This window comes from Lonchura striata, chromosome 36 (genome assembly GCF_046129695.1).
Source record: "Lonchura striata isolate bLonStr1 chromosome 36, bLonStr1.mat, whole genome shotgun sequence".
NCBI classification, from domain to species: domain Eukaryota; kingdom Metazoa; phylum Chordata; class Aves; order Passeriformes; family Estrildidae; genus Lonchura; species Lonchura striata.
In genome coordinates, this window is record NC_134638.1 from 1577199 (window position 1) to 1604645 (window position 27447).

General features: G+C 55.7%; 1 protein-coding gene across 1 annotated transcript; it reads right to left on the reverse strand.

Annotated features, from left to right (window-relative positions):
- Positions 1–24: 24 nt before the first annotated feature.
- Positions 25–22304, reverse strand: LOC110481757 (GRIP1-associated protein 1). Its single transcript, XM_077789664.1, has 22 exons — positions 22227–22304; positions 21489–21555; positions 21310–21371; positions 18780–18806; positions 17401–17508; positions 15299–15385; positions 14568–14606; positions 13213–13248; positions 12345–12376; positions 11654–11701; positions 10266–10344; positions 9471–9563; positions 8076–8135; positions 7939–7983; positions 6857–6943; positions 4776–4832; positions 4561–4660; positions 2941–3053; positions 2521–2655; positions 1788–1881; positions 938–1068; positions 25–436 (listed from the first exon to the last, which is right to left on the reverse strand). Exons 1-22 carry the CDS (start codon positions 22266–22268, stop codon positions 365–367), a joined length of 1614 nt encoding a protein of 537 aa, XP_077645790.1. The 5' UTR covers positions 22269–22304; the 3' UTR covers positions 25–364.
- Positions 22305–27447: the final 5143 nt, after the last annotated feature.

Genomic DNA, 27447 nt, shown 5'->3' on the forward strand with positions numbered 1-27447 from the left:
AAGGCAGCAAAATGACGTCAGAGGCAGCGATTCACATCGGGTTTATTGGGGGGGAGAGGGGGGGGCGCATGCGGGACCCCCCTTAAACGGGCAATGCCACAGTGGGGACCACCTCCTCCTTAAAGCGGCAACGCCGCGGCGGGGACCGACCCAGCTCTTAAAGGGGCAACGCCCACCCGGGAAACACCCCCACCCCACCCTTAAAGGGGCAACGCCATGTAAAGAACCGTCCCGCCTTAAAGGGGCAATGCCGGCGGGGCCCAGCACGGCCTTAAAGGGGCAACGCCTCCCCCGCAGCAGCGCCCCGGCCGGGGGGCGGAGCCTGCGGGGGCGAGGCCCCGCCCACCAGGCGAGGCCCCGCCCCTCAGGGGGGTCCCGAGGGGGTCGCCTGTTCCTTCCTGAGCTGCGCCAGCTCCTGGGACAGCGACTCCAGGTCCTGGAAAAGGGGAATGAGGATGGGAACAGGCCACGCCCACTGCGCGAGGCCACGCCCCCAGAGCGGCCACGCCCTGTCCTGGCCACGCCCACCGCCGAAAGCCCCGCCTCCACTTTAAGCCCCGCCCTTTCACGTCGGTAAACTCGGTGATGTCATCGCTTATGCCACACCCCCACGTTTAAACCACGCCCCCGATGAGCCACACCCCGTTTAGCCACACCCCTTTCCACAGACCACGCCCATCTCCACAAACGATGGGCTTTTGGGAGCCACGCCCCTTTCTCACAAGCCACACCCCTTTCCTCACAACCCCCGCCCCTTTCTCACAAGCCACGCCCCTTTCTCGCAAGCCCCGCCCCTTTTCTCACAAACCGCACCCCTTTTCTCACAACCCCGCCCCTTTCTCACAAGCCACGCCCCTTTCTCACAAGCCACGCCCCTTTTCTCTCAAGCCACGCCCCTTTCTCACAAGCCCCGCCCCTTCGGGCCCCGCCCCCTCACCTGTGCCAGGTGCAGGTTCTTGGTCAGCTGCTCCTCCAGGAGGTTCTGCAGCTTCTTGTTCATCTCCCGCAGCCCCTCCTCACCGGGGCCCGGCCCCGCCCCCGCCCCGCGCCGCGCCGGCCCCGCCGCCTCTGCGGGCAGGTGGGGACAGGTGAGAGGGACAGGTGACACTGGGACAGGTGAGACTGGGACAGGTGAGGGGGACAGGTGAGATGGGACAGGTGAGATGGGACAGGTGAGGGGGACAGGTGAGATGGGACAGGTGAGAGGGACAGGTGAGAGGGACAAGGGAGACTGGGACAGGTGAGAGGGACAGGTGAGACTGGGACAGGTGAGAAAGACAGGTGAGATGGACAGGTGAGAGGGGACAGGTGAGACTGGGATAGGTGAGGGGGACAGGTGAGACTGGGATAGGTGAGACTGGGACAGGTGAGGGGGACAGGTGAGGGGGACAGGTGAGACTGGGACAGGTGAGAGGGACAGGTGAGACTGGGACAGGTGGGGACAGGTGAGACTGGGACAGGTGAGACTGGGCCAGGTCAGGGCACAGGTGACACTGGCACAGGTAAGAACCATCAGACGGATGGGGACAGCTGAGGAAGGGACAGGTGAGCTGACGGCTGGCTGCAGTGCCAAGTGAGGGTACAGGTGAGGGAGGGCCGTGCAGCACAGGTGAGGGTACAGGTGAGGGAGGGCCATGCAGCACAGGTGAGGGTACAGGTGAGGGAGGGCCGTGCAGCACAGGTGACAGCAGTGGAACAGCTGGGACAGGTGAGGCTACAGTGACAGCTGGGACAGGTGAGGTCCACCTGAGGCCCAGGTGCCACCAGGTGAGCCCGGGTGCCCTCACCTGTGCGGCTGTCCCTGACGAAGCTCTGGATGATGGCGCTTTTCCTGCACAGATCCTCGGCCATGGACGCGCTCGACACCTCCAGGTGCCTCACCTGCCCCGGCAGCTCCAGGTGAGCGGTGCCCCAGGTCCCTCCCAGTTCCTCCCAGTCCCTCCCAGTTCCTCCCAGTCCCTCCCAGTTCCTCCCAGTCGCTTCCAGTCCCTCCCAGTCCCTCCCAGTTCCTCCCAGTCCTTCCCAGTCCCTCCCAGTCCCTCCCAGTCCCTTCCCAGTCCTTCCCAGTTCCCTCCCAGTGCCCCTGCAGTTCCCTCCCAGTCCCTGCCAGTCCCCCCCAGTCCCCCCAGGTTCCTCCCAGTCCTTCCCAGTCACTCCCAGTTCCCCCAAGTCCCATCCCAGTCCCCCCAGTCCATTCCAGTTCCCTCTGAGTCCTTCCCAATTCCTCCCAATCCTTTCCAGTCCCTCCCAGTTCCCTCCCTGTCCTTCCCAGTCCCTCCCAGTTTCCCCCAGTCCTTCCCAGTTCCTCCCAGTCTCTCCCAGTTCCCTCCCAGTTCTTCCCAGATTCCCCCAGTTCCCTCCCAGTCCCTCCCAGTCCCCCCAGTCCCTCCCAGCTCGCTCCCAGTTCGCTCCCAACCCATTCCCAGTTCCTCCCCAGTCCCTCCCAGTCCCCCCAGTCCCTCCCAGTCCCCCCCAGCTCGCTCCCGACCCGTTCCCAGTCGCTCCCAGTGCTCCCAGTACCTTCTCCTCCAGCAGCCAGCGCTCCTGCTGGCTCTGGGCCAGCCTCTGGAACAGCTCGGCCACCTCTGCCGGGGACAGGCCCCCCCCGGCCGGGACCCCCCCGGCGCTGCCGCCCCCGGGGCTGCCCGAGCCCGACTGCGCGGGGCGGGGCCGGGCCGTCAGGCCACGCCCACCGGAGCCACGCCCACCGGAGCCACGCCCACCGGAGCCACGCCCACCAAGGCCACGCCCACCGGAGCCCCGCCAAGGCCACGCCCACCGGAGCCCCAACAAGGCCACGCCCACAAAGGCCACGCCCACAGGAGCCACGCCCACCAAAGCCCCACCGGAGCCCCGCCCACCGGAGCCCCACCAAGGGCACGCCCACCGGAGCCACGCCCAGCCAGGCCCCGCCCCTTTAACCCGTTCGGCCCCGCCCACCTTGGTGCTGCCGGGGGCGGAGCCGTCGCGGCCCAATGAGGACACGGAGCTGCTGTCCCCGCCCGGGCCCCGCCCCGGGGACGAGCCGCCGTCCAATCCCAGCTCCTCCAGCCCTGGGGGACCCCAAAACCCATCAGGGACCCCCAAAATCCATCAGGGACCCCAAAATCCATCAGGGACCCCAAAAATCCCATCAGGGACCCCCAAAATCCATCAGGGACCCCAAAATCCATCAGGGACCCCAAAATATACCTGGGAACCCCCAAAATCCATCAGGGACCCCAAAATATACCTGGGAACCCCCAAAATCCGTCAGGGACCCCAAAATCCATCAGGGACCCCCAAAATCCCACCAGGGACCCCCAAAAATCCACCAGGGACCCCAAAAATCCCATCAGGGACCCCCAAAATCCCACCAGGGACCCCCAAAATCCATCAGGGACCCCAAAATCCCATCAGGGACCCCAAAATATACCTGGGAACCCCCAAAATCCATCAGGGACCCCAAAATCTCAACAGGGACCCCAAAATCCATCAGGGACCCCCAAAATCCCATCAGGGACCCCAAAAATCCCAACAGGGACCCCAAATCCATCAGGGACCCCCAAAATCCCACCAGGGACCCCAAAATCCCATCAGGGACCCCAAAATCCCATCAGGGACCCCAAAATCCCATCAGGGACCCCAAAATCCATCAGGGACCCCCCAAAATCCATCAGGGACCCCAAAATATACCTGGGAACCCCCAAAAAACCCAACAGGGACCCCAAAATATACCTGGGAACCCCCAAAATCCCATCAGGGACCCCAAAATCCCATCAGGGACCCCAAAAACCCATCAGGGACCCCAAAACCCATCAGGGACCCCCAAAATCCATCAGGGACCCCAAAATATACCTGGGAACCCCCAAAATCCATCAGGGACCCCAAAACCCATCAGGGACCCCCAAAATCCATCAGGGACCCTCAAAATTCATCAGGGACCCCAAAAATCCCATCAGGGACCCCAAAATCCATCAGGGACCCCAAAATCCCATCAGGGACCCCCAAAATCCCAACAGGGACCCCAAAAATCCATCAGGGACCCCAAAATCCCATCAGGGACCCCAAAATCCTTCAGGGACCCCAAAATATACCTGGGAACCCCCAAAATCCCATCAGGGACCCCAAAATCCATCAGGGTCCCATTCTGGGGCTCCCCCTCCCCAAATTTTAGAGTTCTCCTCCAAATGTTGGTGCTACCCCTCCCCAAATTTTGGGGTTACCCCCTCCCACGAATTTACGGGTTCCCCCCTCCCCAAATTTTGGGGCTCCCACTCCTCAATTTTGGGGTTTCCCCCCCTCCCTGAGGCTTCTCCCACCCTCAAAATTTTGGGGGTCACCACTCCCCAAATTTCTGAGTTCCCACCTCCCCAAATTCCGAAGTTCCCCTCTCCCCCATTTTAGGGTTGCCATCCCAAATTTTAGGGATTTTAGATTTAAATCCCCCCCCGCCAAATTCTGAGGTAACTCCTCCAAATTTTGGAGTTTCTCCCCCAAAAATTTTTTCGTGGTCTTCCCCCCCCAAAAAATGTCTTTGAGGTTCTCCCCCACCCCAAATTTGGGGGTGCCCCCCCTGACCCGAGCGGTTCCTGCTGGGCACCAGCAGCTCCTGCAGCCGCTCCTGCAGCCGCTCCCCGCGGCGCCGCTCCAGCTGCAGCTGCCTGCGCAGGTCCTTCAGCTGGTTTGGGGCAAAATTCGGCGTTTTTGGGCACGTTTGGGGAACCCCCAAATCTCTCGGGGGGGGTCCCGAAAACTTTCGGGGGGTCCCCGAATCCCCTCCCGGGGTCGCTCACGGCGGCGCTGCCTTTCTTCTCCAGGATGCGCTGCGCGTCCCGCACGTCCTTCAGCTCCTGACGGGGATTTTGGGGGATTTTTGGGAGGTTTTGGGGAGTCTCGGGGGATTTTTGGGAGGTTTTGGGGAGTCTCGGGGGATTTTTGGGAGGTTTTGGGGAGTCTCGGGGGATTTTGGGGAGGTTTTGGGGAGTCTCGGGGGATTTTTGGGAGGTTTTGGGGAGTCTCGGGGGATTTTTGGGAGGGTTTGGGGAGTCTCGGGGGATTTTTGGGAGGGTTTGGGGAGTCTCGGGGGATTTTTGGGAGGTTTTGGGGAGTCTCGGAGGATTTTTGGGAGGTTTTGGGGAGTCTCGGGGGATTTTTGGGAGGTTTTGGGGAGTCTCGGAGGATTTTTGGGAGGTTTTGGGGAGTCTCGGGGCATTTTTGGGAGGTTTTGGGGAGTCTCGGGGGATTTTTGGGGAGTCTCGGGGGATTTTTGGGAGGTTTTGGGGAGTCTCGGGGGATTTTTGGGGAGTCTCGGGGGATTTTTGGGAGGGTTTGGGGAGTCTCGGGGCATTTTTGGGAGGTTTTGGGGAGTCTCGGGGCATTTTTGGGAGGTTTTGGGGAGTCTCGGGGGATTTTTGGGAGGTTTTGGGGAGTCTCGGGGCATTTTTGGGAGGGTTTGGGGAGTCTCGGGGCATTTTTGGGAGGTTTTGGGGAGTCTCGGGGCATTTTTGGGAGGTTTTGGGGAGTCTCGGGGGATTTTTGGGAGGGTTTGGGGAGTCTCGGGGCATTTTTGGGAGGTTTTGGGGAGTCTCGGGGCATTTTTGGGAGGGTTTGGGGAGTCTCGGGGGATTTTTGGGAGGTTTTGGGGAGTCTCGGGGCATTTTTGGGAGGTTTTGGGGAGTCTCGGGGGATTTTTGGGAGGTTTTGGGGAGTCTGGGGCATTTTTGGGAGGTTTTGGGGAGTCTTGGACAGTTTTGGGAGGTTTTGGGGAGTCTCGGGGCATTTTTGGGAGGGTTTGGGGAGTCTCGGGGGATTTTTGGGAGGGTTTGGGGAGTCTCGGGGGATTTTGGGGAGGTTTTGGGGAGTCTCGGGGCATTTTTGGGAGGTTTTGGGGAGTCTCGGGGCATTTTTGGGAGGTTTTGGGGAGTCTCGGGGGATTTTTTGGGAGGGTTTGGGAGGATTTTGGGAGTTTTAGGGGATTTTTGGGAAGGTTTTAGGGGATTTGAAGGGGGGGGTTTGGGGAGGTTTAGGAGATTTTTGGGGGGCTTGAGGAGGATTTTGGAGAGTTTCACGGGATTTTGGGGCGTTTTAGGGGATTTCAGGAGAGTTTTGGGGACTTCAGGTGATTTTTGGGCAGTTTTAGGGGATTTTGGGGCAGTTTTGAGGCTGTTTCAGTGGGTTTTTGGGGCTGGTTTTGGGGCTGGTTTTGGGGTTTTTGAGGCTGTTTCAGTGGATTTTGGGGCAGTTTTAGGGGATTTTGGGGCAGTTTTGGGGGATTTTGGGGCAGTTTTTGGGGATTTTAGGGTTATTTCAGTGGATTTTGGGGCAGTTTTGGGAGATTTTGGGGCAGTTTTTGAGGATTTTTGGGGCAGTTTTTGGGGATTTTGGGGGAGTTTCAGTGGATTTCAGGGCAGTTTTTGGGGATTTCGGGGCAGTTTTTGGGGATTTTGGGGCAGTTTCAGTGGATTTTGGGGCAGTTTTTGGGGATTTCGGGGCAGTTTTTGGGGATTTCGGGCAGTTTTTGGGGATTTTGGGGCAGTTTTAGGGGATTTTGGGGCAGTTTCAGTGGATTTCAGGGCAGTTTTTGAGGATTTTTGGGGCAGTTTTTGGGGATTTTGGGCAGTTTCAGTGGATTTCAGGGCAGTTTCTAAGGATTTTTGGGGCAGTTTTAGGGGATTTTGGGGCAGTTTTTGGGGATTTCGGGGCAGTTTTTGGGGATTTCAGGGCAGTTTTGGGGATTTTGGGCAGTTTCAGTGGATTTCAGGGCAGTTTTTGAGGATTTTTGGGGCAGTTTTTGGGGATTTTGGGCAGTTTCAGTGGATTTCAGGGCAGTTTTTGAGGATTTTTGGGGCACTTTTTGGGGATTTTGGGCTCTCACCTGCCTCAGGGCTCGTCCTTCGGCCTCGTGCAGCTCCCGCAGCCGCTGCTCCTCCCCCAGCGCCGCCCGCAGCTGCCCCAGCTCCTCCTGAGGGGACATTTGGGGACATTTGGGAACATTTGGGGACAATTTGGGACATTTGGGAACATTTGGGGACATTTGGGGACAATTTGGGACATTTGGGGACAATTTGGGACATTTGGGACATTTGGGGACATTTGGGGACATTTGGGGACATTTGGGGACATTTGGGAACATTTGGGGACAATTTGGCACATCTGGGGACATTTGGGGACATTTGGGGACATTTGGGGACATTTGGGAACATTTGGGGACAATTTGGGGACAATTTGGGGACATTTGGGGACAATTTGGGAACATTTGGGGACAATTTGGGACATTTGGGGACAATTTGGGGACAATTTGGGGACAATTTGGGACATTTGGGGACAATTTGGGGACAATTTGGGACATTTGGGGACAATTTGGGAACATTTGGGGACAATTTGGGACATTTGGAGACAATTTGGGCACATTTGGGGACAATTTGGGACAATTTGGGACATTTGGGGACAATTTGGGACATCTGGGGACAATTCAGGGACATTTTGGGGACATTTTTGGGACAATTTCGGGAAATCTGGGGACAATTCAGGGCTATTTGGGGACATTTGGGGACAATTCGGGGACATTTTGGGGTCAGATAGGGACCTAAAATTTACCCCAAAATCCCCCCCCAAATTTATCAAAAATCCCCCAAATTTCCCCCAAAATTTCCCCCAATCCCCCAAATTTTCCTCAAAAATTTATCCAAAATCCCCCAATTTCCCCCAATTTTTCCTCAAAATCCCCCCAAAATTTACACCAAAATCTCCTACAATTTACCCCCAAAACGTCCCTGAATTGTCCCCCAAAATTTCCCCCAAATTTTCCTCAAAATCCTCCCAAAACTTACCCCAAAATCTAAAATTTCCCCCAAAATCCCCCCCCCCTCCCAAATTTTCCTCAAAATCTCCCAAATTTCCCCCAACCCCCCAAAATTTCCCCCCAAATTTCCCCAAAATCCCCCAAACCTCGCTGACCTCGAGCTGCCCCCGCTGCTGCTCCTGCTCCTCCCTCAGCCGCTCCTGGGGGGGCACGGGGAGATTTTGGGGGGTCCCCAATGCCTGGGGGGGGACCCCAAAAGTGGGGAGGGGTCTCGGGGGGTTTTTGGGGTCACCTGGGCGGCCTCGGCCTCGTGCAGGCGCTGGCGCAGCTCCTCCCGCTCACCTGAGCACACCTGGGGACACCCCAAAATCTGCCCGGGGACCCCCCGAAATCCCCCGGGAGCCCCAAAATCTGCCTGGGGACCCCCCAAAACCCCCCGGGAGCCCCAAAATCTGCCTGGGGACCCCCCGAAATCCCCTGGGAGCCCCAAAATCTGCCCGGGGACCCCCCCAAACCCCCCGAAATCCCCAAAATCTGCCTGGGGACCCCCCAAAATCCCCCGGGAGCCCCAAAATCTGCCTGGGGATCCCCCGAAATCCCCAAAATCTGCCTGGGGACCCCCCGAAATCCCCCGGGAGCCCCAAAATCTGCCTGGGGACCCCCTGAAATCCCCAAAATCTGCCTGGGGACCCCCCAAAATCCCCTGGGAGCCCCAAAATCTGCCTGGGGACCCCCCAAAATCCCCTGGGAGCCCCAAAATCTGCCTGGGGACCCCCCGAAATCCCCCGGGAGCCCCAAAATCTGCCTGGGGACCCCTGAAATCTCCCGGGAGCCCCAAAATCTGCCTGGGGACCCCCCGAAATCCCCCGGGAGCCCCAAAATCTGCCCAGGGACCCCCCAAAACCCCCCGGGAGCCCCAAAATCTGCCTGGGGACCCCCCTAAATCCCCTGGGAGCCCCAAAATCTGCCTGGGGACCCCCCAAAACCCCCCCAGGACCCCCAAATTCCCCTGAAAAGACCCCAGAGTCCTCCAGGACTCCCCCAGGACCCTCCAAACCCTCACAGAACCCCCCCAGGACCCCCCCAAATTACCCCCAGGACCCCCAAATCGTCACAGAAAGACCCCAGGATCCCCAAATCCCTCCCAGGTCCCCCACATTTCCCCTGAAAAGACCCCAAACCCCCACAGGACCCCCCAAAATACCCCCCAGGACCCCCCAAATCCCCCTGAAAAGACCCCAAACTCCTCCAGGACCCCTCCAGGATCCTCCAAATCCTCACAGAACCCCCCCAGGACCTCCTCAAATTCCCCCCAGGACCCCCAAATCCCCCTGAAAAGACCCCAAAACCCCCAGGATCCCCCAAAATACCCCCAGGAACCCCCAAATTCCCCTGAAAAGATCCCAAATCCCCCCAAAGACCCCCCAGATCCCCCTGAAAAGACCCCAAATCCCCCCCAGGACCCCCGAAATCCCCCCCAGGACCCCCCAAATCCCCCAGGACCCCCCAAACCGCCCGCATGACCCCCCAAATCCCCCTGAAAAGACCCCAAATCCCCCCCAGGACTCCCCAAATCCCCCTGAAAAGACCCAAAATCCCCCCAAATCCCCCCCAAATCCCCCCAAAGACCCCCCAAAGACCCCCCAAACCCCCCAGGACCCCCAAACCCCCCAGGACCCCCCCGTACCTGCAGCTCCCTCTCCAGCCTCTCCCTCTGGCTCCGGCTGTCCCGCAGCTCCCGGGCCTGGGCCTCACTCAGCTCCCGCAGCCCCGCCTGGGCCTGCCCCGAAACACCCCAAAATCACCCCAAAACCACCCCAAAAACACCCCAAAACACCCAAAATCACCCCAAAACCACCCCAAAACCACCCCAAAACCACCCCAAAACCACCCCAAAAACACCACAAAAACACCCCAAAAACACCCCAAAACCACCCCAAAACCACCCCAAAACCACCACAAAAACACCCCAAAAACACCACAAAAACACCCCAAAACCACCCCAAAACCACCCCAAAAACACCACAAAAACACCCCAAAAACACCCCAAAACCACCCCAAAAACACCCCAAAAACACCCCAAAAACACCCCAAAACCACCCCAAAACCACCCCAAAAACACCACAAAAACACCCCACGGGCACTGGGGGGTCTCTATGGGGTCTCTATGGTCTCTATGGGGTCTATGGGGTCTATGGGGTCTCTCTGGGGTCTCTATGGGGTCTCTATTGGGTCTGGGGTCTCTATTGGGTCTGGGGTCTCTATTGGGTCTGGGGTCTCTCTGGGTCTCTCTGGGTCTCTCTGGGGTCTCTATTGGGTCTGGGGTCTCTATTGGGTCTGGGGTCTCTCTGGGGTCTCTCTGGGGTCTCTATTGGGTCTGGGGTCCCTGTGGGGTCTGGGGTCTCTCTGGGTCTCTCTGGGTCTCTCTGGGTCTCTCTGGGGTCTCTATTGGGTCTGGGGTCTCTCTGGGGCCCTGCCCCACCTTGGTGGCCGCCTCCAGCTCCTGCTGCAGCCGCCGGCCCCGAGCCTGCAGCTCCTGCGCCTGCGCGTCCCAGCGGGCCCTGGGGACACCCCAAAAACACCCGAAACACCCTCAGAAACACCCCAGACACCCCAGACACCCCGAAACACACTCGGAAACACCCAGAAACACCCCAGACACCCCGAAACACCCTCAGAAACACCCCAAAACACCCCAGACACCCCGAAACACCCTCAGAAACACCCCAAAACACCCCAAAACACCCTCAGAAACACCCAAAAACACCCCGAAACACCCCGAAACACCCTCAGAAACACCCCAAAACACCCCAAAACACCCTCAGAAACACCCAAAAACACCCCGAAACACCCCGAAACACCCTCAGAAACACCCTCAGAAACACCCCGAAACACCCTCAGAAACACCCAAAAACACCCAAAACACCCTCAGAAACACCCCAGACACCCCAGACACCCCAAAACACCCTCAGAAACACCCCAGAAACACCCAAAACACCCCAAAACACCCTCAGAAACACCCTCAGAAACACCCCAGACACCCCAAAACACACTCGGAAACACCCAAAAACACCCCAGACACTCCAAAACACCCTCAGAAACACCCCAGACACCCCAAAACACCCCAAAACACCCTCAGAAACACCCAAAACACCCCAGACACCCTGAAACACCCTCAGAAACACCCCAGAAACACCCCAGACACCCCAAAACACCCTCAGAAACACCCCAGAAACACCCAAAACACCCCAAAACACCCTCAGAAACACCCCCAAAACACCCGAAACACCCCGAAACCACCCCAAAATGTGGGGACATCAAAAACAACCCCAAAAACATCCAAAACACCCAAAAACCACCCAAAACACCCCAAAACCACCCTAAAAACACCCCAAAAAACACCCCAAAACGTCAGAAACGTGGGGACACCTAAAACATCCCAAAAACCACCCAAAAACATCCTCAAAAACACCCAAGAACACCCCGAAATGTGGGGACGCCAAAAACACCCCAAAAACATCCTCGAAAACATCCCCAAAAACACCCAAAACACCCCAAAAACATCCTCAAAAACATCCCCAAAAACACCCCAAAAATATCCCCAAAAACACCCAAAACACCCCAAAAATATCTTCAAAAACACCCAGAAACGTGGGGACACCAAAAACACCCCAAAAACCACCCAAAACACCCCAAAACCACCCCCAAAATATCCTCAAAAACACCCCAAAAACACCCAAAAGCACCTCAAAAACCACCCCAAAACCACCCCAAAACACCAGGGACCCCAAAATCCCCCAAATTCCCCCAAAATCTCCCAAAATCCCCCAAATTCCCCAAAATCCCCCAAATTTCCCCCAAATCCCCCACCGGCTCTCCTGGAGCAGCGTCTCCTTCTCCTCCTGCAGGCGGAGAAAACTGGGGAAAAAATGGGGGGAAATGGGCAAAAATGGGCAAAAAAAGGGGAAAATTGGGGGGAAATGGGGGAAAAAAGAGTGAAAATTGGGGGAAAATTGGGAAAAAAATTGGGAAAAAATTGGAGGAATAATGGGTGAAAAATTGGGAGAAATGGGGGGAAAGAAGGAAAAATGGGCAAAAAAAGGGGGAAATTGGGGGAAAATGGAGAAAAAATAAGGAAATGGGAAAAATATGGAAAAATAGAAAAAATTGGGGGGAAATGGGGGAAAATTTGAAGCAAATGGGGAGAAAAAAGGAAAAATGGGGAAAAAAGGGTGAAAATTGGGGGGAAATGGGAAAAATTGGGGGGAAATTGGGAAAATGGGGAAAAATCGGAAAAATGGGTGAAAATTTGAGAGAAATGGGGGGAAAAAAGGGAAAATGGGGGAAATTAGAGGGAAATGCAGAAAATGAGGGAAAGTTGATTAAAAATTTGGGAGAAATGAGGGAAAATAGGGGAAAAAAGGGGGAAATTGGGGGGGGAAATGAAGAAACAGGGAAAATTGGAAAAAATGGGAAAAATGGGGAGAAAAATGGGGGCAAAGGAGGAAAAATGGTGGGAAAAAATTCCCAAAAATCCCCCAAAATTTGCCAAAATTCTCACCTCTCTCGCTGTTCCCGCAGCTCCTCCGTCAGCTGGGAAATTTGGGGTGGGGGGCACAAAATTGAGGGGGGGAACCACTTGGAAGCCCCCCAAAAATCACCAAATTCCTCCCCAAAACTCTCCCCAAAATCCCAAATCCCTCTGGGATCCAAATCCCAAAAAATCACGTCCAGGAACCACCAAATTTCCCCTTGGAGGTCCCAAAAAAGCCCCAAATTGCACCAAAAAAACCCCCAAATCCTCAAAAAACAAAAAAAAATCCCCCAAAATCCTCCCAAAAAAACCCAAATCCTCCCCAAAAAACCCCAAATCCTCCCCAAAAAAGCCAAATCCAACCCAAAAACCCCAAATCCTCCCCAAAAAAACCCAAATCCAACCCAAAAACCCCAAATCCTCCCAAAAAAACCCAAACCCTCCCAAAAAAACCCAAATCCTCCCCAAAAAAAACTAAATTTAACCCAAAAACCGCAAATCTTCCCAAAAACCCCCAAATCCTCCCCAAAAAAATCCAAATCTCACCCAAATCCTTTCAAAAAAACCCAAATCCTCCCCAAAAAAACCCAAATTCAACCCAAAAACCCCAAATCCTCCCCAAAAGGCTTAAATTTTACCCAAATCCTTTCAAAAAAACCCCCCCGAATCCTCCCAAAAAATCCCAAATCCTCCCCAAAAAACCCCAAATCTCACCCGAATCCTCTAAAAAAATCCCAAATCCTCTCCAAAAAAACCCAAATCTCACCCAAATCCTCTAAAAAAACCCCAAAATCCTCAAAAAAAAAAAAAAAATCTCCCCAAATCCTCCCAAAAAACCCCAAATCCTCCAAAAACACCCCAAATCCTCCCAAAAAAACCCAAATTTCCCCCTCACCTTGGCCACCTCCTCCTGCAGCTGGGTCACCTCAGCCTGCGAGAGACCCCCGTGAGACCCCCCAAATTCCACCTCCCCCCTCCCCAAAACCCCCAAAATCCCCCCAAAATTCCACCCAAAAAAACCCCAAATTCTCCGTCCCTCAAAATCCCGCATTTCCCCCCAAAATCTCCTCCAAAGACCACCCACCCAAAAAAATAAACCCGAATTCCCCAAATTTATTCCAAGCCCCAAAATTCCCTTGAGAAACCTCCCCCAAAAAAACCCCAAAATCCTCCCAAAAAAACCCCAAAATCCTCCCCAAAAAAACCCCAAAATCCTCCCCAAAAAACCCCAAAATCCTCCCCAAAAAACCCCGAAATCCCCCCAAAAAAACCCAAAATCCCCCAAAAAACCCCGAAATCCCCCAAAAAAACCCAAAATCCTCCCCAAAAAAACCCAAAATCCTCCCCAAAAAACCCCAAAATCCTCCCCAAAAAAAAACCCAAAATCCTCCCCAAAAAAAACCCCAAAATCCCCCAAAAAACCCCAAAATCCTCCCCAAAAAAACCCAAAATCCCCCAAAAAACCTCCCCGGTGCCCCCAAAATTCCCCCCCAGAAAACCCAGACACCCCCAAAATCCTCCCAAAAATCCCAAAATCCCCCCAAAAAAAACCCCAAAATCCTCCCCAAAAAAACCCAAAATCCCCCAAAAAACCCCAAAATCCTCCCCAAAAAACCCCAAAATCCTCCCCAAAAAAACCCCAAAATCCCCCAAAAAACCCCAAAATCCCCCAAAAAAAACCCAAAATCCTCCCCAAAAAACCCCAAAATCCTCCCCAAAAAAACCCCAAAATCCCCCAAAAAAACCCAAAATCCCCCCAAAAAAAACCCAAAAGCAAACCCAGACCACCCCAAAATCCCCCCCCACAAAAAAACAAAATCCCCCCCCAAAAAAACTCAAAATCTCCCCCAAAAAAACCCAAAATCCCCCCCCAAAAAAACCCAAAATCTCCCCCAAAAAAACCAAAATCTCCCAAAAAACCCCAAAATCAAGCCCAGACCGTCCAAAAAAACCACAAAATTCCCCCAAAAACCCAAAATCTCCCCCCAAAAAAACCAAAATCCCCCCAAAAAATCCCCAAAAGCAAACCCAGACCCCCCCAAAATAACAAAATCCCCCCAAAAAAACCCAAAATACCCCCCAAAACCCAAAATCTCCCCCACAAAAAACCCAAAATCCCCCCAAAAAAACCCCGAATCCCCCCAAAAACCCCCCAAAAACCCCCAAAAAACCCCCAAAATCCCCCAAAATCCCCCCAAAACCCCCCAAAAAACCCCCAAAATCCCCCAAAATCCCCCCAAAACCCCGTACCTGGGCGGGGGGGGCTGGGGGCTCCATGGGGGGGCGTCCCCCCCTCCCCCCTCCTCTTTCTCTTCTTTTTGGGGGGGCTCTGGGAGGGGGAGGGGTATCAGAGACCCTGAACCCCCCCAAAATCCCCCCCAGGACCCCCAAAATCCACCCCAGGACCCCAAAATCCCTCCCAGACCCCCAAAATCCACCCCAGGACCCCAAAACCCCCCAGGACCCCAAAATCCCATCCAGGACCCCCCAAAATCCCCCCAGGACCCCCAAATTCTCCCCAGGACCCCCAAATTCTCCCCAGGACCCCCCAAAATCCCCCCAGACCCCCAAAATCCACCCCAGGACCCCCAAATTCCCACCCAGGACCCCCCAAATTCCCACCCAGGACCCCCAAAATCACCCCTGGGACCCCCAAAATCACCCCCAGGACCCCCCAAAATCCACCCCAGACCCCCAAAATCCCCCCAGGACCCCCAAAATCCCACCCAGGACCCCCAAAATCTCCCCCAGACCCCCAAAATCCCCCCCAGACCCCCAAATTCCCACCCAGGACCCCCAAAATCCACCCCAGACCCCCAAATTCTCACCCAGGATCCCCCAAAATCCCTCCCAGACCCCCAAATTCTCACCCAGGACCCCCCAAAATCCCTCCCAGACCCCCCCTCACCTTCGGGGGTCCCCCCATCGCCCTGGGGGGGCTGGGCCGAGCTCAGGGGGGTCCCGGGGGGGTCTCGGGGGGTCCCGGGGGGGTCTCGGGGGGCTCCCCCCGCCCCCCCCTCCTGCAGCCGCCGGTTCTCCTCCTCGAGCCCCTCGATCTGGGCACAGAGCTGGGACCCCCAAAAATCACCCCAAAATCAACTCTGGGACCCCCAAAAATCACCCCAAAATCACCCCTGGGAACCCCAAAATTCACTCCAAAATCCACCCCAAAATCAACTCTGGGACCCCAAAAATCACCCCAAAATCAACTCTGGGACCCCCAAAAATCACCCCAAAATCACCCCTGGGACCCCCAAAATTCACTCCAAAATCCACCCCAAAATCACCCCTGGGACCCCCAAAAATCACCCCAAAATCACCCCTGGGAACCCCAAAATTCACCCCAAAATCACCCCTGGGACCCCCAAAAATCACCCCAAAATCAACTCTGGGACCCCCCAAAATCCACCCCAAAATCACCCCGGGACCCCCAAAATTCACCCCAAAATCACCCCTGGGACCCCCAAAAATCACCCCAAAATCACCCCTGGGAACCCCAAAATTCACCCCAAAATCACCCCTGGGACCCCCAAAAATCACCCCAAAACCCACCCCAAAATCATCTCTGGGACCCCCAAAAATCACCCCAAAATCACCCGTGGGACCCCCAAAATTCACTCCAAAATCCACCCCAAAATCATCTCTGGGACCCCCAAAAATCACCCCAAAATCCACCCCAAAATCATCTCTGGGACCCCCAAAAATCAACCCAAAATCACCCCTGGGAACCCCAAAATTCACTCCAAAATCCACCCCAAAATCACCCCTGGGACCCCCAAAAATCACCCCAAAAATCACCCCAAAATCACCCCAAAATCACCCCTGGGAACCCCAAAATTCACCCCAAAACCCACCCCAAAATCATCTCTGGGACCCCCAAAATTCACCCCAAAATCAACTCTGGGACCCCCAAAAATAAACCCAAAATCACCCCTGGGACCCCCAAAATTCACCCCAAAATCACCTCTAGGACCCCCCAAAAAATCAACCCCAAAATCACCCCTGGGACCCCCAAAATTCACCCCAAAATCACCCCTGGGAACCCCCAAAATTCACCCCAAAATCACCCCTGGGACCCCCAAAATTCACCCCAAAATCACCCCTGGGAACCCCAAAAATCACCCCAAAATCACCCGTGGGACCCCCAAAATTCACTCCAAAACCCACCCCAAAATCATCTCTGGGACCCCCAAAATTCACCCCAAAATCACCCCTGGGAACCCCAAAAATCGCCCCTCTGGGGGATTTAAAGGGTACAGGAAGAGATTTTGGGGGTCCCGGGGTGATTTTGTGGCGTTTTGGGGGGGATTTGGGGAGATTTTGGGGGGATTTTGGGGGGAATTTGTGGGAAATTTTGGGAGGGAATTGGGGAGATTTTGGGGAGATTTTTGTGGGAATTTTGGGGCGATTTGGGGGAAATTTGGGGCCCACCTTGGCCAGCTCCCTCAGGACGGTGCTGGTGGTGTCAGGGGGAATTTTGGGGGGATTTGGGGGGAATTTTGGGGGGATTTTGGGGGGATCTCTGGGGGGATGTTGAGGGGATTTTGGGGGGATTTTGGGGGGATTTTAGGGGGAATTTTGGGGGGATTTTGGGGGTTTTGGGCCCACCTTGGCCAGCTCCTTCAGCAGGGTGCTGGGGGTATTTTGGGGGTATTTTGGGAAGAATTTTGGGGGGATTTTGGGGGTTTTGGGCCCACCTTGGCCAGCTCCCTCAGCAGGGTGCTGGGGGTATTTTGGGGGAATTTTGGGGGAATTTTGGGGGGATTTTGGGGATTTTGGGCCCACCTTGGCCAGCTCCCTCAGCAGGGTGCTGGTGGTGTCAGGGGGAATTTTGGGGGGAATTTTGGGGGGATTTTGGGGGGATTTTGGGGGTTTTGGGCCCACCTTGGCCAGCTCCCTCAGCAGGGGGCTGGGGTCCCAGGGGGGATTTTTGGGGAATTTTGGGGGGATTTTGGGGGGAATTTTGGGGGGATTTTGGGGAGTTTTGGGTCCACCTTGGCCAGCTCCCTCAGCAGGGTGCTGGGGGTATTTTGGGGGAATTTTGGGGGGATTTTGGGGGGATTTTGGGGGGTTTTGGGCCCACCTTGGCCAGCTCCCTCAGCAGGGTGCTGTTCTGCAGACGGAAATCGTCCTCTTGGCTCTGCAGCTTCCCCTGCAGCATCCTGGTCTCCCCCAGCAGCGCCTCCACCTCCTGGGGACCCCAAAAATGGGATGGGAACCCCAAAAATTGGCTCAGACACCCCAAAAACGGGGTCAGGAACACCAAAAACGTCCCCGAACCCACCCAGAAATCCTCAGAAAGCCCCAAAATAACCCAAAACACCCTCAGGAACCCCCCTGAAGAACCCAGGTCTGCCCCAGCAGGGCCTCCACCTCCTGGGGACCCCAAAAACAGGCTCAGACACCCCAAAAATGGGATCAGAAACCCTAAAAATGGAGTCACACCCCAAAAACAGGCTCAGACACCCCAAAAACGGGATCAGAAACCCTAAAAATGGAGTCACACCCCAAAAAAAGGCTCAGACACCCCAAAAATGGGATCAGACACCCTAAAAATGGAGTCACACCCCAAAAACAGGCTCAGACACCCCAAAAATGGGATCAGACACCCTAAAAATGGAGTCACACCCCAAAAACAGGCTCAGACACCCCAAAAATGGGATCAGACACCCTAAAAATGGAGTCACACCCCAAAAAAAGGCTCAGACACCCCAAAAATGGGATCAGACACCCTAAAAATGGGGTCACACCCCAAAAACAGGCTCAGACACCCCAAAAACGGGATCAGAAACCCTAAAAATGGAGTCACACCCCAAAAACAGGCTCAGACACCCCAAAAATGGGATCAGACACCCTAAAGATGGAGTCACACCCCAAAAACAGGCTCAGACACCCCAAAAATGGGATCAGACACCCTAAAAATGGAGTCACACCCCAAAAACAGGCTCAAACACCCCAAAAATGGGATCAGAAACCCTAAAAATGGAGTCACACCCCAAAAAAAGGCTCAGACACCCCAAAAATGGGATCAGAAACCCTAAAAATGGAGTCACACCCCAAAAACAGGCTCAGACACCCCAAAAATGGGATCAGACACCCTAAAAATGGAGTCACACCCCAAAAACAGGCTCAGACACCCCAAAAACGGGATCAGACACCCTAAAAATGGAGTCACACCCCAAAAACAGGCTCAGACACCCCAAAAATGGGATCAGAAACCCTAAAAATGGAGTCACACCCCAAAAACAGGCTCAGACACCCCAAAAATGGGGTCACGCACCCAAGAAACGGGCTCAGACACCCCAAAAATGAGCCCAGAAACCCCAAAAATGACCCCAAAGATCCCCAAAACGGCCTCAGACACCCCCAAAATTCCCCTGAATCCCCCAGACACCCCAAAATGAACCCAGAGACTCCAAAACATACCCCGAGACCCCCCCCCAAAATCCCCCCAGGACCCACCTGGGCCTTCTTGCTCTTGCTGAGGGCCTGGAAAAGAAGGGGAGGGGTCACCGGGGGGTTTTGGGGGAGATTTGGGGGTCCCACGGGGGTCCGGGGGGGATTTCGGGGAGATTTGGGGGGATTTGGGGGTCCCAGAAGGGTCTGGGGAGGATTTTGGGGAGATTTGGGGGGATTTGGGGGTCCCAGGGGGGTCTGGGGAGGATTTTGGGGGGATTTGGGGGTCCCAGGGGGGTCTGGGGGGATTTTGGGGGGATTTGGGGGTCCCAGGGGGGTCTGGAGGGATTTTGGGGGGATTTGGGGGGGATTTGGGGGTCCCAGGGGCATTTTTGGGGGTCTCAGGTGGGGACGGGGGGGTCATGGGAGGAATCTCAGAGGGATTTTGGGGGTCCTGGGGGGTCATGAGAGGAATTTGGGTTTATTTTTGGGGTGTCATGAGAAGAATTTGGGGTTTTTTTGGGGGACACATGAGGAGAATTTGAGTTTTTCTGGGGTCACGAAAAGAATTTGGAGGTTTCTTTTCAGGGGTCACGAAAAGAATTTGGGGGGATTTTTTGTGGGGTCATGAGGAGAATTTGGGGGTTTTTGGGGGGGTCCAGAATTTGAGTGTTTTTGGGGGGCCACGAGGAGAATTTGGGATTTTTTTTGAAGGTCATGAGGAGAATTTGGGATTTTTTTGGGGGGCACATGGGGAGAATTTGAGTGTTTTTTCTGGGTCACAAGAAGAATTTGGGGTGTTTTTGGGGGGCCACGAGGAGAATCTGGGGTTTTTGGGGGGGACATGAGGAGAATTTGGATTTTTTTTTTGGGGGGTCCAGAATTTGAGGGGTTTTTGGTGGGGGGGGAGGGTCACAAGGGGAATTTGGGTTTTTTTTGAGGTGTCACGAGGAGAATTTGGGGTTTTTTGGGGGTCCAGAATTTGAGTGTTTTTGGGGGGCCACAAGGAGAATTTGGGATTTTTTTGGGGGGCCACGAGGAGAATTTGGGATTTTTTTGGAGGGCCACGAGGAGGATTTGGGGTTTTTTGGGGGTCCAGAATTTGAGTGTTTTTGGGGGCCCACGAGGAGAATTTGGGGTTTCTTTGGAGGGTCACAAGAAGAATTTGGGATTTTTTGGGGGGTCACGAGGAGAATCTGGGGTTTTTGGGGGGGACATGAGGAGAATTTGGGGTTTTTTGGAGGGTCCAGAATTTGAGTGTTTTTGGGGGACCACGAGGAGAATTTGGGATTTTTTTGGGGGGTCACAAGAAGAATTTGGGGTTTTTTTGGGGGGTCCAGAATTTGAGGGGTTTTGGGGGGGCCACGAGGAGAATTTGGGATTTTTTTGGGGGGTCACAAGAAGAATTTGGGGTTTTTTTGGGGGGTCACAAGAAGAATTTGGGATTTTTTAGGGGGGTCACAAGAAGAATTTGGGATTTTTTTAGGGGGGTCACAAGGAGAATTTGGATTTTTTTTGGGGGGGTCCAGAATTTGAGGGGTTTTGGGGGGGCCACGAGGAGAATTTGGGGTTTTTTTGGGGGGCCACGAGGAGAATTTGGGATTTTTTTGGAGGGCCACAAGGAGAATTTGGGGTTGTTTTGGGAGCCACGAGGAGAATTTGGGGTTTTTTGGGGGGTCCAGAATTTGAGGGGGTTTTGGTGGGGGGGAGGGTCATGAGGAGAATTTGGGATTTTTTGGGGGGTCCAGAATTTGAGTGTTTTTGGGGGGCCACAAGGAGAATTTGGGATTTTTTTTGGAGGGTCACAAGAAGAATTTGGGGTTTTTTTGGGGGGGTGCAGAATTTGGGATTTTTTTGGGGGGTCACAAGAAGAATTTGGGATTTTTTTGGGGGGTCACAAGAAGAATTTGGGATTTTTTGGGGGGTCCAGAATTTGAGTGTTTTTGGGGGACCACGAGGAGAATTTGGGGTTTTTTTAGGGGGCCACGAGGAGAATTTGGGATTTTTTTGGGGGGCCACAAGAAGAATTTGGGATTTTTTTGGGGGGTCACAAGAAGAATTTGGGATTTTTTGGGGGGTCCAGAATTTGAGTATTTTTGGGGGGCCACGAGAAGAATTTGGGATTTTTTAGGGGGTCACAAGAAGAATTTGGGATTTTTTTGGGGTGCCACGAGGAGAATTTGGGATTTTTTTGGGGGGTCACAAGAAGAATTTGGGGTTTTTTTGGGGGACCACAAGAAGAATTTGGGATTTTTTTGGGGGGTCACAAGAAGAATTTGGGATTTTTTTGGGGGGTCACAAGAAGAATTTGGGTTTTTTTTGGGGGGCCACGAGGAGAATTTGGGATTTTTTTGGGGGCCCACGAGGAGAATTTGGGTTTTTTTTGGGGGGCCACGAGGAGAATTTGGGATTTTTTTTGGGGGGTCACAAGAAGAATTTGGGATTTTTTTTGGGGGGTCACAAGGAGAATTTGGGATTTTTTTGGAGGGTCACAAGAAGAATTTGGGATTTTTTTTGGGGGGCCACAAGAAGAATTTGGGGTTTTTTTGGGGGGTCACAAGAAGAATTTGGGATTTTTTTGGGGGTCCAGCCTCACCTTGTTGGCCTTGGCCAGGTCCCTGTCCAGCATCTGCACCCGCTGCCGCAGCCCCGACAGCTCTGGGGGGGGGTCCCAGCCGTGAGGGGGGGCTGTGAGACCCCTCCCCAGCTGCTGGGGACCCCCCCCAAACCCAAAGCCCCCCAAAATCCCCCCAAATTTCCCCTCCCCGGCCGTACCGGCGCCGTTCCTGCGCAGCTCGTCCGACAGCCGGTAGTTCTCGGAGCGCAGCTCCAGCAGCTGCGCCTGGGGGGCACCGGGACGGGTTTGGGGGGGCAAAGAGACCCCCAGAGACCCCCCCAAAATACCCTCGGGACCCTCCAGATCTCCCCTGAATCCCCCCAAGGACCCCCCGAGCCTGACAAACCCAGGGACCCCCAAAAGCCACCCCAGGACCCCCAGATCCCCCAGAGACCCCCCAAGACCTCCAAAACGGACCCCAGGACCCCCCCGGACCCCCAAAACCCACCCCAGGACCCCCAGGACCCCCCCGGATCCCCCAGAGACCTCCCAGGACCCCCAAAACCCACCCCAGAACCCCCCAGAGACCCCCAAAACCCACCCCAGGACCCTCAGGTCCCCCCAGAACCCCCCCGGATCCCCCAGAGACACCCCCAGGACCCCCAAAACCAACCCCAGGACCCCCTCAGCTCCCCCAGAGCCCCCCCAGGACCCTCCAGAGCCCCCCAGAGCCCCACAACCACCCCCCAGAGCCCCCCAGGACCCCCCAGAACCCCCCAGAGCCCCCCAGAACCCCCCAGGACCCTCCAGAACGCCCCAGAGCCCCCCAGGCCCCCTCACAACCTCCCCCACCCCCCTCCCCCCCCAGGACCCTTCACATCCCCCTCGCCATTCCGCCGCCGCCCCTCGGAAGCCCCTGAGAGCGCCGGGAGCCGCCCCGAGCGCCGCGGCCGCACCTGCATCCTCCGGAACTCCTCGGCCGACAGCGCCTGCGCCATCTTGGCGCGCGGCTCCTCCTCCCCTCAGGAGGGACCGGAAACGGCGGCGGCGCATGCGCGGGGCGGGGGCGGGGCCAGGGAGGAGAGGGGCGGGGCCAGGAGCGGAGAGGGGCGGGGCCAGGGAGGAGAGGGGCGGGGCCAGGGAGGAGAGGGGCGGGGCCAGGAGCTGAAAGGGGCGGGGCCAGGGAGGAGAGAGATCGGAGAGAGATCGGAGAGATCGGAGAGAGATCAGAGAGATCGGAGAGAGATCGGAGAGAGATCGGAGAGATCGGAGAGAGATCAGAGAGATCAGAGAGAGATCAGAGAGAGATCGGAGAGAGATCGGAGAGATCGGAGAGAGATCGGAGAGTGATCGGAGAGAGATCGGAGAGGATCAGAGAGATCGGAGAGATCGGAGAGAGATCGGAGAGAGATCGGAGAGGATCAGAGAGATCGGAGAGATCGGAGAGAGATCGGAGAGAGATCGGAGAGGATCAGAGAGAGATCGGAGAGATCGGAGAGAGATCAGAGAGATCGGAGAGATCGGAGAGAGATCGGAGAGATCGGAGAGAGATCGGAGAGGGATCGGAGAGAGATCGGAGAGGATCAGAGAGATCGGAGAGATCGGAGAGAGATCGGAGAGAGATCGGAGAGGATCAGAGAGATCGGAGAGATCGGAGAGAGATCGGAGAGAGATCGGAGAGGATCAGAGAGAGATCGGAGAGATCGGAGAGAGATCAGAGAGATCGGAGAGATCGGAGAGAGATCGGAGAGATCGGAGAGAGATCGGAGAGGGATCGGAGAGATCGGAGAGAGATCGGAGAGGGATCGGAGAGATCGGAGAGAGATCGGAGAGAGATCAGAGAGATCGGAGAGATCGGAGAGAGATCGGAGAGATCGGAGAGATCGGAGAGAGATCGGAGAGATCGGAGAGAGATCGGGGAGAGATCGGGGAGAGATCGGAGAGAGATCGGAGAGAGATCAGAGAGATCGGAGAGATCGGAGAGAGATCGGAGAGATCGGAGAGATCGGAGAGAGATCGGAGAGATCGGGGAGAGATCGGAGAGATCGGGGAGAGATCGGAGAGAGATCGGAGAGAGATCGGAGAGATCGGAGAGATCGGAGAGAGATCGGAGAGAGATCAGAGAGAGATCGGAGAGAGATCGGGGAGAGATCGGAGAGAGATCGGAGAGAGATCGGAGAGATCGGAGAGATCGGAGAGATCGGAGAGAGATCGGGGAGAGATCGGAGAGAGATCGGAGAGAGATCGGAGAGATCGGGGAGAGATCGGAGAGAGATCGGAGAGAGATCGGAGAGATCGGAGAGAGATCGGAGAGAGATCGGAGAGAGATCGGAGAGAGATCAGAGAGAGATCGGAGAGATCGGGGAGAGATCGGGGAGAGATCGGAGAGAGATCGGAGAGAGATCGGGGAGAGATCGGAGAGAGATCGGAGAGATCGGAGAGAGATCGGAGAGATCGGAGAGAGATCGGAGAGAGATCAGAGAGATCGGAGAGAGATCGGAGAGAGATCGGAGAGATCGGAGAGAGATCAGAGAGATCGGAGAGAGATCGGAGAGAGATCGGGGAGAGATCGGAGAGAGATCGGAGAGAGATCGGAGAGATCGGAGAGAGATCGGAGAGAGATCGGAGAGAGATCAGAGAGATCGGAGAGAGATCGGAGAGAGATCGGAGAGATCGGAGAGAGATCGGAGAGAGATCGGAGAGAGATCAGAGAGATCGGAGAGAGATCGGAGAGATCGGGGAGAGATCGGAGAGAGATCGGAGAGAGATCGGAGAGATCGGGGAGAGATCGGAGAGAGATCGGAGAGATCGGAGAGAGATCGGAGAGAGATCGGAGAGAGATCGGAGAGAGATCGGAGAGAGATCAGAGAGAGATCGGAGAGATCGGGGAGAGATCGGGGAGAGATCGGAGAGAGATCGGAGAGAGATCGGGGAGAGATCGGAGAGAGATCGGAGAGAGATCGGGGAGAGATCGGAGAGAGATCGGAGAGATCGGAGAGAGATCGGAGAGATCGGAGAGAGATCGGAGAGAGATCGGAGAGAGATCGGAGAGATCGGAGAGAGATCAGAGAGAGATCGGAGAGATCGGAGAGAGATCAGAGAGAGATCGGAGAGAGATCGGAGAGAGATCGGAGAGATCGGAGAGAGATCAGAGAGAGATCAGAGAGAGATCGGAGAGAGATCAGAGAGAGATCGGAGAGAGATCGGAGAGAGATCGGAGAGAGATCGGAGAGATCGGAGAGGTTTGGTCCTCGATCGGTGAAGTTTGGTCCTCTGGGCTGGCCGGAGCGGCCGAGAGCTCAGACCTCCAAGGTGGTCAGAGCGACCAGGAGAACACTACGGGTTAGATCTCCAGAGCAGCCAGGAGATCACTGAAGTTTGGATCTCCAGACTGACCAGGAGATCGCTGAAGTTTGGATCTCCAGACTGACCAGATCGCTGAAGTTTGGATCTCCAGACTGACCAGATCACTGAAGTTTGGATCTCCAGAGCGACCAGGAGATCGCTGAAGTTTGGATCTCCAGAGCGACCAGGGGAACGCTGAAGTTTGGATCTCCAGAGCGACCAGGAGATCACTGAATTTTGGATCTCCAGAGCGACCAGGAGATCGCTGAAGTTTGGATCTCCAGACTGACCAGATCACTGAAGTTTGGATCTCCAGACTGACCAGATCACTGAAGTTTGGATCTCCAGAGCGACCAGGAGTTCGCTGAAGTTTGGATCTCCAGAGCGACCAGGAGATCGCTGAAGTTTGGATCTCCAGACTGACCAGATCGCTGAAGTTTGGATCTCCATGGTGTCCAGAGCTCCGGGCGGCGCGCGGAGCTCCGTCCTGCCCGGCGGGAGCGCCGGGACCCCCTCGGGGCAATGGGAGCTGTAGGGACCCCCCCCCATGTTCGGGGGAGGTCTCCAGGGACCACCCCCACCCCCCACCCAAATTCTGGCCCCGCTCAGGGACCCCCTCGGCTCTTGAGCCCCCTCAGAGCCACAGGGACCCGGTGCCAGCGGCTGGATCTGAGCCCAGGTGTGCCCAGGTGTACTCAGGTGAGCCCAGGTGAGCCCAGGTGTGCCCAGGTGAGCCCAGGTGAGCCCAGCTGTGCCCAGGTGAGCCCAGGTGTGCCCAGGTGAGCCCAGGTGAGCCCAGGTGTGCCCAGCTGTGCCCAGGTGAGCCCAGGTGTGCCCAGGTGAGCCCAGGTGAGCCCAGGTGAGCCCAGCTGTGCCCAGGTGAGCCCAGGTGAGCCCAGCTGTGCCCAGGTGTGCCCAGGTGTGCCCAGGTGAGCCCAGCTGTGCCCAGGTGAGCCCAGGTGTGCCAAGCTGTGCCCAGGTGAGCCCAGGTGTGTCCAGCTGTGCCCAGGTGAGCCCAGGTGTGCCCAGGTCAGCCCAGGTGTGCCCAGGTGAGCCCAGGTGAGCCCAGGTGAGCCCAGGTGTGTCCAGCTGTGCCCAGGTGAGCCCAGGTGTGCCCAGGTCAGCCCAGGTGTGCCCAGGTGAGCCCAGGTGAGCCCAGGTGAGCCCAGGTGAGCCCAGGTGTGTCCAGCTGTGCCCAGGTGTGCCCAGGTGAGCCCAGGTGAGCCCAGGTGAGCCCAGGTGTGTCCAGCTGTGCCCAGGTGTGCCCAGGTGAGCCCAGGTGTGCCCAGCTGTGCCCAGGTGTGCCCAGGTGAGCCCAGCTGTGCCCAGGTGTGCCCAGGTGAGCCCAGGTGTGCCCAGCTGTGCCCAGGTGTACTCAGGTGAGCCCAGCTGTGCCCAGGTGTACTCAGGTGAGCCCAGCTGTGCCCAGGTGAGCCCAGGTGTGCCCAGCTGTGCCCAGGTGTGCCCAGGTGAGCCCAGCTGTGCCCAGGTGAGCCCAGGTGAGCCCAGGTGTGCCCAGGTGTGCCCAGGTGAGCCCAGGTGTGCCCAGGTGAGCCCAGGTGAGCCCAGGTGTGCCCAGCTGTGCCCAGGTGAGCCCAGGTGAGCCCAGGTGTGCCCAGGTGTGCTCAGGTGAGCCCAGCTGTGCCCAGGTGAGCCCAGGTGAGCCCAGGTGTGCCCAGGTGAGCCCAGCTGTGCCCAGGTGTGCCCAGGTGAGCTCAGGTGTGCCCAGGTGAGCATCATTTCCCCCTCAGGTGCCCCTCAAACCCCTCCCAGGCGCCATTTCCTCCCTCATCCCCCTCTCGGACATCATTTGATGATGATTTGTTTAATTATCGTCACCATTTCCTCCCTCATCCCCCTCACAGGTTCTGTTTTCCCCTTCCATGGACTGCAGTCCCGGGACGCTGTGGCCGCTCTCACGATACAATCACGATATAATCGTGATATAATCACGATATAATTGCGATATAATCGCAATATAATCACGATATAATCACAATATAATCGCAATATAATCACGATATAATCGCGATATAATCACGATATAATTGCGATATAATCGCGATATAATCATGATATAATCATGATATAATCACGATACAATCATGATATAATCGCGATATAATTGCAATATAATCGTGATATAATCGCGATATAATCACAATATAATCACAATATAATCGTGATATAATCGCGATATAATCACAATATAATCACAATATAATCACGATATAATCACGATATAATCACGATATAATCGCGATATAATCACGACATCAGCCATTTTTTAATCTCTTTTCACCCTCTCGATGCCGGGACGCTGCGCGGAGCGGAGGGAGCAAGCTCCGGCTCCGGCTCCGGCGCCCGAAATTCCGTTTAATGGGGAGCGCTGCCGTCGAGGGCGTGTCGGGTGTTGAGCTGGTGAGAACGGATCCTGATCCCGGCCCCCGCACCGGCCCGGTCCCCTCACACCGCACCCAAAAATGCCGAAATTCTCCCCAAAAAAATCCTCCCAGCATGCACTGCGCGCCTGGCGGCGCAGAAAATATACATAGCCCCGCCCCTTTATGCAAATAACACCCACTGTTATTCCCTAACCACGCCCCTTTATGCAGATACACACCCACTGGTTTTGTAGCCCCGCCCCTTTAGGCAAATAACCACACGGCTTTTTGTAGCCCCGCCCCTTTATGCAAATAACACCCACTGTTATTCCCTAACCACGCCCCTTTATGCAGATACACACCCACTGGTTTTGTAGCCCCGCCCCTTTATGCAAATAACCACGCGTGTTTTTGTAGCCCCGCCCCTTTATGCAAATAAACACCCACT